This window comes from Schistocerca americana, chromosome 1, assembly GCF_021461395.2.
Source record: "Schistocerca americana isolate TAMUIC-IGC-003095 chromosome 1, iqSchAmer2.1, whole genome shotgun sequence".
Classification (NCBI taxonomy): domain Eukaryota; kingdom Metazoa; phylum Arthropoda; class Insecta; order Orthoptera; family Acrididae; genus Schistocerca; species Schistocerca americana.
Window position 1 is genome coordinate 59,378,909 of NC_060119.1, and position 15,505 is coordinate 59,394,413.

A 15,505-nucleotide genomic window follows, 5' to 3' on the forward strand; every position below is an offset into this window, starting at 1 on the left:
CGTGTCGTATGCTTTACGTAAGTCAAAAAAAGACAGCAATCAGGTGTTGTCATCTGGAAAACACTGTTCGGACGGTAGACTCGATGGACACAAGAGGTGGTAGAGCGATCCCGGCGGAAGCCGCCCTGACATGGAGCCAGCAAGCCATGTGACTGCAGGATCCAACCCAACCGCCGACATACCATAAGTTCCAGCAGCTTACAAAGAACGTTGGTGAGGCTGATGGGCTGATAGATATCCATGTCAAGCAGATTTTTACCGGGTTTGAGCACCGAAATGATGGTGCTCTCCTGCCATTGCGAGAGAAAGACGCCATTGCACCAGATCCGGTTGAAGAGGACAAGAAGATGTCGCTTGTAGTCAGATGAGAGATGTTTAATCATCTGGCTGTGGATGCGATCAGCCCAGGAGCTGTGTCAGGGCAACGTGCAAGGGCACTGAGGAGCTCCCATTCTGTAAATGGGGCGTTATAGGATTCACTGCAGCATGTAGAGGACGTTCCCTTCCAGCTGCTGTTTGAGTGTGCGAAAGGCTGTGGGGTAATTCTCCGATGCAGAGGCTCAAGCAAAGTGCTCGGCAATCGTGTTTGTGTCGGTACACAACTCGCCATTTATGGTAAAACCATGGACAGCTGTTGGGTCCTAGTACCCAAAAAGATGTTTGATCTTTGCCCAGACTTGGGAAGGTGGCATGTGGCACCCAATGATGGAGATGTATCTCTCCAACACTCCTTTTTCCGTTGTTTGATAAGGTAGCGTTTGAAAGCTATGAGGTGCTCCAGGGAAGGGTGCCGCTTATGCCACTGTAGAGCTCGCCGACGCTCCTTAATTGCTTCAGCGACCACCAAGGGACTGCCTTATGCCTCGAGCGGCCTAAAGAGTGAGGGATCGCGTTTTCTGCCGCAGAAACAATTGCGCTACTCACCTGCTCAACCATCACATCGATGTTACCATGTGGAGGAGATTCAGCGGTGACAGCAGAGGTGAAAGTTCCCTAGTTCACCTTGTTCAAAGCCCATCTGGCCAGGTGTCCATGGGCCTGACGCTGGATCAGTGACAGGAAGATAGGGAAGTGGTCACTATCACACAGGTCATCATGTGCTCTATTGGATACATGGGAGAAGTCCTGGGATGCAAATTGATAAATCAATGGCTGGGTAACTACCATGAGCCGCACTGAAATGTGTGATGTGTGGCGGCCCCAGTATTTAGAGGCAGAGGTCAAATTGCGTCAGTAAAGTTTCGACATCTCTGCCTCGGCCAGTAAGCATGGTATCAAGTAGGAAAGGTTTAGGGAGTTGATCAATCAGTGCAGCTAATACATTCAGGGGTACTGCACCATCTGGAGGAAGATATACATTGCAGACAGTTATTTCCTGCATCGTCCTTATTCTGACAGCCACAGCTCCAAGAGGGGTTTGAAGGGGTACATGTTCACTACAGACCGAGTTTAGGACATAAACGCAAACTCCACCTGACATTCGATTGTAGTCGCTATGGTTCCTGTAATATCCCTTATAGCCGCAGAGGGCAGGGGTCCGCATTGCTGGGAACCAGGTTTCCTGGGGGGCAATGCAGATAGCAGGTGTAAAGCTTAACAGTTGCCGTAGCTCAGCCAGGCGGTGGAAAAAACCGCTGCAATTCCACTGGAGGATGACATAGTGAGACTGGGAAGGCATGGAACATTCAATGAGGCAGTTTACGCCTCAGAGTCACCTGCTGCCACCAATTTATTGCCTGAGCAGTCTATATCCATTGTGTCTGAGAGTCTGGCGAGATCTACATCCTCAGCGGATGCCAAAATCTCCACCTCATCCTCAGCCGCAGAGCTTGTAGGTAGCAGTGGTGTGTGTGCCAGGGGTTTTCTTATTGGATTTCTCTCACTGCTCCTTGGGTTTCCCTGACTGGGAGGACTTCACTGGCTCAGTCTCCGGGACTGAGGATGAGCATCAAGCCGTATGACCAGCTGCTTTTGGGCTCTTCAGCCACTGGTGGGTGCCGTCTTCCCCACTAGAAGAAACCTGGGAAGGGAGTGACCCAAGGGACCCCTTCCTAGTGAGAAAAGTCAAAGAAGACTTATGCTTCTCCGGCTTAGAAGTGGGGATGGATGTCCCCGATGGTTGGGGGGGATGTTGCTCCCAAAGTAGGCAGTGCAGGAGCAACAGGGAGGGAAATGCCCCCCACCATCAAGGGGGCAGGTGCAGTCTTCCGGCTCTGAGAGGTGACCTGGGTTGGCGGAGCTGACAGTGTCAGAACTGTTGTAGCGGCAGCGTAAGATGATGTCATATGCATAGGATGCAGGCGTTCAAATTTTCTCTTAGCCTCAGTGTAGGTCAGTCTGTCCAAGGTCTTGTACTCCATGATTTTCCTTTCTTTCTGGAGAATCCTGCAGTCGGGCAAGCAAGACAAATGGTGCTCTCCACAGTTGACACAAATGAAAGACGGGGTACATGGGTTATTGGGATGTGATGCGCGTCTACAATCTCGGCATGTGACGCTGGAAGTACAGCAGGAAGACATATGGCCGAAATTCCAGCACTTAAAGCACCGCATCAGGGGAGGGATATAGGGCTTTACATCACACCGGTAGACCATCACCTTGACCTTCTCGGGCAATGTATCACCCTTTAAGGCCAAGATGAAGGCACCGGTGGCAACCAGATTATCCTATGGACCCCGGTGAACACGCCGGACAGAATGTACACATTGCCGCTCTAAATTGCCGCGCAGCTCATCATTGCACTGCAAAAGAAGGTCTCTGTGAAATATGATACCCTGGACCATATTTAAGCTCTTCTGGGGCGTGATGGTTACAAAAACATCCCCCAGCTTGTCACAAGCGAGTAACTCTCGTGACTGGGCAGAGGATGCTGTTTTGATCAAGACTGACCCAGATCTCATTTTGGACAAATCCTCCACCTCCCTGAACTTGTCCTCTAAATGTTCAACAAAAAACTGGGGCTTCATCATCATGAAAGATTCCCCATCAGCTCTCGAATATGCAAGGTCCCGGAGCGAATAAGATCCACTACCATCCTTAGCCTGACGTTCCTCCCATGGTGTGGCCAGGGAGGGGAATGATTTGGGGTCGTACTTCTGTGTGTTGAATTGAGCTTGTGATCCCTTAGAGACTGCTGGTGTTTCACCACCAGCAAGAGATGTTGAACTGCATCGCGTGTCATCCGCCCTGATGCAACCCACTACAACCAGGGGCCCTCCTCACGGGTGCCGCCCAGCCGCAGCAAAGGCCATACAGCAGGATGGCCATTGCCAGGAGTCCCGATGCCCCAGGGGGATCGGCATCTACCCCTTGACATACGTGGGGAGTTAACAGTGCAGACATCAGCAGAGCGATCCCTGTGTGGTCAGGGGGCTACAAGCAACAGGGTACATGGTGGCCCCACCACAACGGACTGGCTACCGTGCTGGATATCAGGTGCAAAGAAGTCCATGGTCATCGTCGACACAGAAATCGGCACTGCATAGTGCATGGTAGAAAACGCACTCAGGGAGGTGTTCTTGCCCAAGAGATGGAGAGTGGGCAGGACTGCAATGCAACGACGAGAAAGTGGGCTAAAGATCTCAATGCACGATGGACACAATGCACCTTGTAAGGCGCCCTTCCCTAATTGGCTCGCTCTTCAGGAAAATTTTGAAGAATGGATGTCAAACCCTACAGGAGACCGTCACATAAAGGCCAAAACATGTGAAACTCCTTTTAGCCGCCTCGTACGAGAGGCAAGAATACCTTGGGCCCATTCTAACCTGCGGACCCGCAGGGGGTTGGATTGTGTTAGCAGAGAGCATGTTGGAGTAAGTGGGTGCACACTTTAAATAGGAGTATCCACCATCTTGATGACATTATTGGTCTAAGACGAGGTGGGGGACTGCAGTCTTTGCTATTCCCAAGTTCCCTCTTACTTTCCAAATGGCACAGAGTTTGCACATTTATGGACTATTACTCACAGAGAAATGGGAGAAATTTACAGGTTGTACCTAAATCATTTTTCATTATAAGCATTCTTCATAAGGATGCCATCAAGCATACAGCTCTATATGCTAAAACCCCACAAAAGAAGAAGAAATGACAAGACTACCTGTGAATGCGCAAATGTGATATGAGCTCCAAATTTTGTTCAGAATCCTATGCTGGCATGCTCATTACTAAGTTCAGTTACAATGAACGGGCATACACAAATTACCTACACTTGCCATATCAAAGACCTTGTTATTAAACACTTTTAGTAGCACAATGAAGGTGCCTTGTTCTTGTGTTTCATCACTTGTATCATATGGAATCCCAGTGTGTGGAATGGTTGATAGACACCAAGTTACAGAAGCACACCACCATCAAATTCCACCATAAAACAGGGGTACAAAATGTTAAAGGAGTCTAGAAGGGTCGTGAAGAGGATGAGTCCTAGCATCTGAGTATTTGTGATCAAAATGTGGCAGATGCAACAGGCATTCAGCCCTACCAAATCAGTCCATCAACTGTTTCGACACTTGCAGTTAACACCAACCACAGTACACAGACTACTACACAGGAGACTGAAGCATGATACGTACAAGGTGCAGCTGCTGCATGCACTTCAACCTGATGATATAGCAGTTGAGAATCAGTTGCATCAATGATAACCCAGACTGTCTGAAAAAGGTGATGTTCACCCACAAAGCTTGCTTTCATGTGTCCAGAAAGATAAGCTGATACAGTGTGAGAATCTGGAAGTCTGAACAACCATTAGCAGAGAAACTGTGAGTGATGGTCCAAAAATAAATGTGATGTGCTCTGCTTCATGAACGTATGGTGAGCCTGTTTTCTTAGCGGAGGTGTCAATAACCTCAGCTGTTAATCTGAACATGGTGGAACAGTTTGCATTCTCACAGGTTGCAGAACTGCAATCTAATAGCATGTAGTAGCAAGATGATGCCCCTGCTTACTGGGCGTCAATCACTAGGACAACATTGGACGACACATTTCCAGGTCAGTGGACTGGTGTAGGAGAATCCTTTTTCTGGTCCCAAGCTCTCTAGACGTAACACCATCAACCAGACCTCAATGTGGGACCTGCAGGAACAGTGAGCCTTTTTTTTTTCTTTTTTTTTTTTTTGGGGTGGGGGGGGGGGGGGGGGGGGGGGGGAGAGACTCTTAACTTCTAAGGTCACCAGTCACACACACACACCCATGTCCGAGGGAGGACTCGAACCTCCACTGGGACCAGCCGCACAGTCCATGACTGCAGCACCTTAGACCACTCGGCTGCGAGCTCTCATTAGAACAGCAACTACTGCATATTTTAATAATGATATGCTAGGCTGGACACGAGATAACTCAAATTTTGCTTAGGTATCTTGTGTGCTACCAACCTCGCACCCCTTGAACTCTGTTAAACAGCTACAATAACTTCAGAAGCGTGTGAACATTATAATGCTGCAAACTACACCTTTCTGTCACAGTTTCTAAAACAGACACAATCACAGTTGTAAAGATAATTAGGCAGAGGATACAGCAATAGTTGATCAGGATTGTGCACAGTCTACTGTTGCTGATCACAAAGCTATTTGTTTATTTCATTCTTTAATCCCAGTCGACAGAAGAGCAGACAGCTAAAAATAGTAATGTGGAGAAAGGTCTATAAAATAGATCATAGAGAAACAGAGGTCCTAAACTAAAGATTAAATGTCCTTCCCAATACTGCTACAATGGATAAAAAGTAAAATGCGGTTGACAGCCCATGCATCGTTTGCTAACAAAGACGATAACTTAAGACAGCAAACACAAATGAGAACGTAAGTGGTTAAAAAGGGGCATTCCGTCAGGATATGATGGACCATCAAAGGTTGAGGGCAATGAGTACAAAGTGGTGAGAGCTCTGCTGTAAATTTTGAGCAGTGTTCCAGAAGCCGATATCAAAAAATGTCAGTGCCAATGACCAAGGCATACCCAACACCACAGTCAGTCCAAGAGTCATCAATGTACACAAAGGTACTACTGCGAAGTTCCATGCAAAGGCTGTGAAACTGAAGGCAATAGAGCAAGGCTGGAGTAGTGGAATTAAGAAGAGAATGAAGGCCAAGGCGAACACGGGCTGCCAAACAAAGCCAAGGTGGTGAAGGGTTCACACCATTGAGAAATTGGCATTGGGAAATTGCAGACAAAGGGCATGCATACCTGGTGAAGAGAAAGTCATGGCAGTAGGATAGCAGTAGTTAGGCAGCTTCTGCATACAGACTCTTAACTGGGCTTATGTAAAACGTACCAGTGGCCAACAGATGCCACTATGGTGAATAGTATTAAGACGGTGTAGGAGGGGCGGATATGCAGTAGTGTAAACGAAACATCAATAGTCTGGTTTCGAAGGGACAAGGGACCGGTAGAAATGGAGGAGGATGGTTCAACCTGCTCCACAATAAGTATCACTGAGGACACACAGTACAATGAGGGACCGCATACAGCGGGCTGTCAGGTAAGAGACGTCGGAGGACCAAGAAGGTTTCCTATCAAGCATGAGCACCACGAATTTCATAGTTTCAACAAATGGAAGAGCAACAGATCCAAGACATAAAGATGATGGAAGAAACCAATTGTGCTGCCAGATTTTCATACAAACAGTTTTGTCAGTGGAAAACAAAAGCCACTGTCAATGCTCCATGAGAAAAGATGGTAGAGACATTGCTAAAGATGCCGCTCAATGAGACAAGTCCATGGAGAACTGCAACGTATGGCAAAATTGTCAACGGAAAGGGAGATGGAGACACCTGGTGGGAGACAGGCCATTATAGAGTTAATGGCGATAGCAAAGAGAACGACGCTCAGGACGGAACCCTGAGGCATACCGTTTTCCTGGATAATGTGTCTGACAAGGCAGATCCCATAAGTACCTTGAAAACTGTCTTTTAAAAATTCCTGAAGGACACGGGGCATGCTGCCACGGAAACTCCACGTGTAGAAAGTACGGAGGATACCAGTCCTCCCGCAGGTGTCGTAGGCTTTCTCCATATCGAAAAACACGGCCAGTCTGGGATTTCTGCAGAAAACCATTCATGACACGGGTGGACAAAGTGACAAGATGGTCAACTGCGGAACAGCGTGCTCGAAATCCACACTGTGCAGTGGTTAGTAAATTGCAAAACTCAAGCCACGAAGCCAGCCAGGAATGAATCATACATCTCATCACCCTACAAACACAACTGACGAGAGAAATACGGCGGCAGCTAGAAGGAAGGAGTTTGCCATTAGCAGGCTTAGGTATGGGTATGGCAGTGGCTTCATGGGAAACGTGATCTCTGCCCAGATGCGGTTGTACGTATGAAGGAGAAAGTGCCTGCCTGCAAGAAAAGCTGCTGCAACATCTGAATGTGAACATCGTCTGGCCCTGGGGAGGAAGATCAGGATGAAACGAGAACACGATCCAGCTCCCTGAAAGTAAAGGCGGCAGTGTAGCACTCACTATTCTGAGAAGAAGAAGGTATTGGCTCAAGTCTCCTCTGCTCATTTCCAAGGCATGGTGATAGTGAGAGGAGCTCGAAATCTGTGCAAAATGGTGGCCCAAGGTGTTGGAGATGGCAATAGGGTCCACTGTGGCATGTCTGCTACCATCAGGCTGGAAATTGGTGAATGGACCTTGGTCCTAGAGAGCCGTCAGAGGTTGGTCCACATGATGGAAGAGGGACTGGAACTGTTAAAAGAACTGGTAAATGAAATCCAGCTAGCGTTTCTGCTATCCCAAAGAACACGTCTCCACATGCAAACTGCATTGTGGCACGCCTTGGCCCACCAAGGGACTGGGACACGGAGTAGTAAAGAGGAAGTGCAAGGAATGCAATATTCTGTGGTAGTAAGGATAACGTTTATGAGATATTCCACCTGGTCATCACAACTGGGGAAATCTTGTTCATCGAAGGCTACCAGGAAGAAGTAAAGCATCAATTCGGCCTTAGTAAGCTGCCATTTGTGTGGGCACATAAGTGGGGTAGGAGTCGGCCAACAGATAGCACACAGGAAATGGTCGCTCAAGTATGTGTCAGAGAGAATGGACCACTGTAGACGATGGGCAAGCTAGGCAGTGGAGAAGGGTAGGTCCAAATGGGAACAGGTGTGCGAGGAGTCTGGAAGGAACACGGGTGCTCCTGTGTTAAGCAGAAGAGGTTAAGTTGATGGAGAACACCAGCCACGAGGGCACCTCAAGACAGGTTCTGGGAGAACCCTAAAGGGGATGGTACGTATTAAAGTCACCGAGCTGCAGAAAGGGATGAGGTAGATGCCTAATAAGCTGGAGGAAGTCTGTCCTGGTGACATAGAATGACAGAGGGATGTCAATGGTACAAAGGGAAAAAGTCAAGTGAGGTAGGAAAATGCGGACTGCAACAGCCTGAAGCCAGATAGTCAGGGAGATGAGTTGACTATGAACATCATCCTGTATGAGCAGCATGACTTCCCCATGAGGTGGAATGCCCTCCTCAGGAGAAGGTCAAAGCGGACAGGGAAAAAATGCAGGAGGTCAAAGTGATCATGAGGACACAATGGCTGCCATAACATACTCTATTTTAGTAACAAATAACTGACAGCAATTAGAGAGTGTCATGGCGGATACATGATTTGGCGACTACAGGTCATTGTAGTTACACAGGTTAAATGTCACAACATTTAAATATAGAAAAAACAAACACAAATATATCTATTTCAAAAGTCAGACAAAAATTCACTTGACACCTTCCTTAGAGAGAGTCTCCATTCCTTAAATAGTAACCATGGTTGATACCTCACTGGGGAGGGGGGGGGAGGGGGGGCCTCCTTTGTTGTAATCCCAAGAAGGCAGTATAGTACCTGCATGCTCAGGCAGCAAATAGAGGTTTGCAGCCTGGTGCTGTAGATATTGTAGAATCATCAACACAGCTGAACAATATGGGCTGCACGCCAAATAACATGGGCTGCACACCATATTGCTGCCCAACTGCTCAACCATGACGGCTGGTCAGGGAGGGGTTTAAGTTCTGCTGCTTGCTGTTGTCTGCACAGTACAGGCTGCGATTGCATGTCACTCCGAATGATCTGGAGCAGAGGCCATGTCTGGGGCGGCCGTCACAATCAGCAGCATCTTGACAGTACAGAAGTCGGTTAAGCTGGAGGAGCATTCTCAAAGGCTGGACCAAGGCAATTACATCCTGAACAGTGTCACAAAAATGTCTTGCTACAGCTGTGGGACGCTGATCAAGCACAGGCGACTGCTGTCGGTGACCCATGCCAGATTCCTGGCACATGGTTTTTGGCTCCAAGCTCTGCTTCAGTCCAACCTGCTACAGAAGTGTTATAGGCCATTACTGTTCTTGATCTGTATCAACCATTTAGGAGACAACCTGAGCAGTTCTCTCTGATGCTGTCATTTACCATCCAGTAGAGTCATAAGGTGATAAAAACTAATTGCAACATGATTCAGACATGATGTCTGCATGGTGAGGAAAGTGACAACTGACTCCAAACAACAAGAAGTTTGTTGACGGGCTACTGCCATTCACACCATAAGCAACTATTTTTGGTACTTATGCAGTATAGGGGGTACATGCACTGATTGTACTCTCTATGAAATGTATAATGTTGATAACACAGTATTCTCATTATTATCATGTTTGATAAAGGGGCATGAGGATGGTGTTTCGCAACACTGAAATCAACTACAAAATACACTATAAATACAAATGAAAGCGTAATTCCTACCACATAAGGTTAAAGCAACATGATCTATAAGAAGATAGAGGTAAAGAGACATTACTGAAGTGTTTGATACCGCTTCATCATCTCACAACCATACTACATCTTTCAACATAACCGAGAATTCGGGATATACTGCAGACCAGTCTGTCACCACAACCTGAGCTGTAGCGTACCCTGATGTGAGAATCTGGTTGAGATATAGCAAATGTTAACTATGAGCATGACGTGAGTGACTCACTTCTCTGCAAGAAGGATGGTAAAACCACACTCAACTTATGAAAACTTCCTAAGCGGTGGCATTTCAAATTGTCAATATTTTATTTTAATACATTTGTTAGCAGAATGTTGGGTCTCGGGATGATCACAAACACAGCGACACACTTAACAATGTAATGCAATTATGATTTATGGAAGGCGCAAATATTTACACTTCCTTAACCACCGTAGTGCTACCAGTTATCCACTGTCACAGTTAGTAGTACTGCATATTTCTGCATCATCTTGTCCCATGACGTACCACACCGAACTGCAAGATATTTGAAATCAATCACTTACGCTCCATGTCACAACATGTACTATTAGGTGTAAAAAAATTGTGTGTGTGTTTGAGTGTCTTTCATGCACAAATAAATTTTTGATCTCTATTTTCCACGACACAACAAAAACCTGTCAATATCATAACATTCTTCCGTAGAAAACACTAACGGGTTAATACCACACAGGCATACATCTACTGATAGATATTTACCACAACAGCGTGGCTGGAATAAGTGTTTAGCATATCTCGAACTCAATCTACACGCCATCCTCATGACGCTACCTAGTACCTACCACACCGAATTGTTTACATACTACATCAAAGATCTTATAATTACAATGAGTTCAAACCACGTAGCTTAATATCATGGAGGTATACCTCCACGCTTAATATTGAGGTCACTGGTGCAATCTTCGATGCCAGTGCTCTCTATTAGGGAAGATATGACTTAACTTTCAAATGAAAGACCATACAAAGCTGTAAATCTCCTTGTTACGAATGCCGTGGCATTTTCACGGAGGTTTTAGCCTGGTTCACACTCGCGACTATAGTGACGCCACTGCTAATGGCAGTTGCACGTGCAAACACCCAGTGTTCAATTGCGTGACTTAAGTGCCGCATCTTTTGTCATACCACAAAAAGTTCTACATCTATATCTACATCTAAATCTATACTCTGCAAATGACGGTGACGTTCATGGCAGAGGGTTTGTCCCAATGTACCAATTATTACGGTTTTATCCCATTCCACTCTCGTTTGGAGTGTAGGAAGAATGATTGGATGCCTGTGTGGTGCAGTAATTATTCTAATCTTATTATCACGATCTCTATGTGAGCGATACGTAGAAGATTGTAGTACATTTCTAGAGTCCTTATTTAAAGCCGGTTCTGGAAACTTTGTTTACAGATTTTATCGGAATAGCTTACGCCTGTCTTCAAGAGTCTGCAAGTTCAGTTCCTTCAGTACCTCTGTGAAACTCTCTCACAGTTAAACAAACCTGTGACCATTTGTGCTGCCTTTCTCTGTATATGTTCAGTATCCTCTGTTAGGCCTATTTGGTATGGGTCCCACACACTTGAGCAATATTCTAGAACAGGTCGCATGAGTGATTTGTAGGCAATCTGCTTTGTAGAGTGATTGCACTTCCCATATTGCACCAATAAACAAAAAAATAAATAAATAAACACACCCACCGTACCCACAACTGAGCCTATGTGATCATTGCACTTCATATCCCACAAAGTGTTACACCCAGGAATTTGTATGAGTTGGCTGTTTCCAACAGCGACTCATTGATATTACTGTCACAGGATATACGTTTCTTCGTTTTGTGAAGAACAAAATTTTACATTTATGAACGTAGAGGACAAGTTGCCAGTCTTTGCAACATTTTGAAATCTTATCAAGATCTGACTTAATAGTTATGTAACTTCTTTCATATAGCACTTCATTATAGATAACTGCATAACCTGCAAAAAGCCTGATGTTACTATTAATTAGTGTGATTGATTGGTGACTCCATAGTGTCCTGTGCACTACGACCAGATATTGGGTATACTTGGAAGGATACATAGAATCTATGTGATCGCCATAAGCTTATTGACACCAGTGCTTACTAATTTAAGTTATAATTACAGCACTGAAGATGGTCACTAAGTGACCGAAAATCGATTTTGCGATAATAAACAAAAATATACGACCAATGCTGTCTCTCCTTCCCTGTATAAATAGTGTGATTAATATATAACATGAACAGCAAGGGTTCCAACACTCTTCAATGGGGCACACACAAAGTTACTTCTACATCTGTCGATGATTCTCCATCCAAGATAACATGCTGCTTCTTCCCTACCAAAAAGGCCTAAATCTAGTCACAAATTTCACTTGATACCCCATATGATCTTACTTTTGACAATAAGTGAGGGTGTGGTACTGAATCAGATGCTTTTTGGAAATCAAAAAATTCTGCATCGACCCAATTGGCTTGATCCAAAGCTTTCGGTATCTCATGTGAGAAAAGTGAACGTTGGATTTCACACAATCGATGTTTGCGGAATCCATGCAGGTTGGTATTGAGTGAGTCATTCTTTTCAATATACCTCATTATGTTTGAGCTCAGGATGTGCTCTAAGACTTTACAACAAATCGATGTCAAAGATATTGAACATTAGTTTTGTAGATCGTTTCTATTATCTTTTTTGTAGACAGGTGTGACATTCTCTTTTCTCCAAGAACTGGGCACGGTTTTTTGTTTGAGGGATCTACGATAGATAACAGTTGAAAGAGGGGCTAACTGATCCGCAAATTCAGTATAGAATGTGACAGGGATTTCATTGGGCTCTGGAGGTTGTTCAGTTTTAACGATTTCAGCGTTTTCTCAACACCATTGACACTAATACTTGTTTCATTCTTCTTTTCAGTGATTTGAGGATCAAATGATTAAATTGGGACCCATTGTAATCCGCCCCCGAAAGCAGGCACAGTCACACTATATAAGCATGGAAGAATGGACGAGACATTTCAAAGACATTCTCAACAAAGATGGTAGAGAGGGAGCACAGGTATCAAGTCAAGAGATCACACTGCAAGAGATGGCAGCCTGGTCCCCACTCACTCCGAATGAGGTCTGAAACATCATTGAATCAACAAAAAGGAAGAAAGCAGCAGGACTGGACATGCTTTACAACGATTACCTTAAAGACACAGCCAATCTGCTAGCACCAACCTGGACAAAACTTTATAACAAATGCATTCAAACAGCAAAAATCCCAGGCCAGTGGAGAAAATCAATAGTAAGGGTAATGTACAAAGGGAAGGGCGACCCAAAGGACACAAACAAATACAGAGGAATAGACTTGGAGAACAACCCTTTTAAGGTATTCACATAACTAGTCACAGGAAGAATAAGACACACTTTGGAAGACCACCTCCCAGAATCTCAATTCGGGTTCAGGGAAAAAAGATCCACTATCACAGCAGTGGAGCTGCTTTTAAAAAACATATGGGAAACCATCGATAAGAAGCAAAAATATTATGCTGTATTCATAGACTTCACAAAGGCCTTCGACCTCCTCGATCGATCATTAGTAAAAAGGATGCTCGACGAAACCCTGGGAAGAGACAGCGTCTGGACGAGGATTATAAACTCCATAAATGAATGGAATGAGATAAGGATCTCGGACAACCTCGACCTGTCTGAACCAATAAGGCAAACAAACGGAGTACTCCAAGGAGACCCACTGTTCATTCTGACCCCTGTTCATTCTGGCAGCAAAGGACATTATGGAAATCGCTCATGACGAAGATGTCGAAGTAAATGCCTACACGGACAACATTGTGATAGGCTCAAAAAACTTAAAGAAACTACAGGAGACTATAGAAGACGTGGAAAAATGGTGCAGAAAACACAAGTTTGTAATCAACATCGACAAAACGGAAATGATGGTATTCAGACCAGGCGGGCAAATCCCAAAAACGACAAGAATTGCACTACAAGGAAAGCAAATATGTATCACAAAAGATTACAAATATCTGGGGATAAAACTCCAGCAGTCCGCAAAGTGGTTCACTAAACACACAACAGAGAAAGCGACACAGGCTATCAGAGCGATAAACGAAATAAGTTCCATCAGAACACTAAATCTAGACACAGCTATGGCACTCTTCAAATCAAAAGTAATACCAATACTGGCTTATGGGATAGAAATCATATGGATACACCTAAATGAAAAGAACTTAGAAACATTGGAAAGAGTAAAAGCAACCTATATCAAAAGAGCATTAGGGGTAACAAAAACCATAAGATCAAGATTAGTCTACCTTCTCGCTCGAGAATCTTTCCTCATCGAGGATCTAAGGACAAGGTTCTTACTTCCCAACACATTAGCATCGGAGAACCTACTAAGATCACTACTCAAGAAAAGAGAGGAAGTACCAATGGAATTCTATGAATCCGGGGCCATGGTCGACCGCACTTGAACAGCAGCAAATTTTGAGATGAGACACGTACTTACAAGACTCGCAGTACACGGATTCCACCACGAAATTTGTGCAAATACAACATACCACGAACCGTCAAACCTTTGCAAGTGTACACTACGTGGACAGTCTTGTGAGAGATACCATATAGAAATATGCAACAAGAGGACCAGATCAATTAGAGACTATGCAATAAATGGTTCAATTGATAATCTGTTATAATACCAGCACTGAATGTAATCTACTAAGAATTATGCAGACACTCAACACATCCTTGTAATTCGCTCTCAAATGATTGTAATGTAATGTATAACTATAATGGCTATTTTGCTGCAATAAATCGTTTAAAATTGGGGCAATTCTCCTGGGTTTTCCTTAGTAAAGGAACATTTGGAAACAGAGTCAAGCATTTCAGCTTTGGCATTACTACTCTCAATTTCAGTTCCTGTCTAACTCGGGTGCCACTAACAGCCTCTACATACGACCAGAATCTCTTCATGTTCTGTGAAACATTGTTTGACAATTTTCTGCTGCAGTAGTCATTGAAAGCATTATATATTTCTCACTTGAGAGCCAAACGCGTTTCATTCAGCATTTCTCTATCTGTATCCCTACACTTCGTTTTACGCCTATAATGCAGTAGTCTCTGTTTCTTTAAACGTTTCTTTACTGTGACTGTATACTATAGAGGTTCCCTCCCATTGTGGACTGCCCTACTGGGTACATGTCTGTTCAGTGTTGGTCAACTATTCTTTTAAACTGAGCTATAGTTCCCCTACATGTTCCTACTCTGTGCTGAAAGTATCAAGTTCCTCATCAAGATAAGACATTACTGATCTAGACTCATCTAGTTTACTGAACATACCTCTTTTTCTGCTTGTTTTAGGTTCCTTTGTACTATGGTAATTATTGTTGCCACAATCGTGTCTTGGTCAGTCTCAATGTGGGCATCCTCAAAAAGGTCAAGTCTATTACTTGAGATTAGATCCATATATTTCCATCATGAGTGGGGTTCTTAACTATCTGCTCTAGTTAGTTTTCAGAGAAAGCATTTAGTAATGTTTCATTGGATGCCTTATCACACCCTCTAATAAAAAAAACTGTAATTTTCCCAATGAAATGTTGGATAATTAAAGTGTCCACCAATAATTACAGTATGACTGCGGACCTTAAGTTCAAGTGAACTGAGGTTTTGTCGAAAGTGCTCGTTTACATCAGAAAGTTAGTCTGGTGGGTGACAGAAAGATCCAATTATCATTTTATGCCCATCCCGGATAC

At 44.5% G+C, this 15,505-nt stretch overlaps 1 protein-coding gene across 1 annotated transcript in view; it reads right to left on the reverse strand.

Annotated features, from left to right (window-relative positions):
• LOC124547796 (39S ribosomal protein L19, mitochondrial) overlaps positions 1 to 10,609 on the reverse strand; it is an 81,024-nt gene extending 70,415 nt beyond the window's left edge. The window contains exon 1 of the mRNA XM_047125131.1: positions 10,460 to 10,609. Coding sequence (XP_046981087.1) covers positions 10,460 to 10,523 — 64 coding nt within the window. The 5' untranslated portion in view covers positions 10,524 to 10,609. The remainder of the gene's footprint in view (positions 1 to 10,459) is intronic.
• Between the last annotated feature and the right edge of the window lie 4,896 nt (positions 10,610 to 15,505).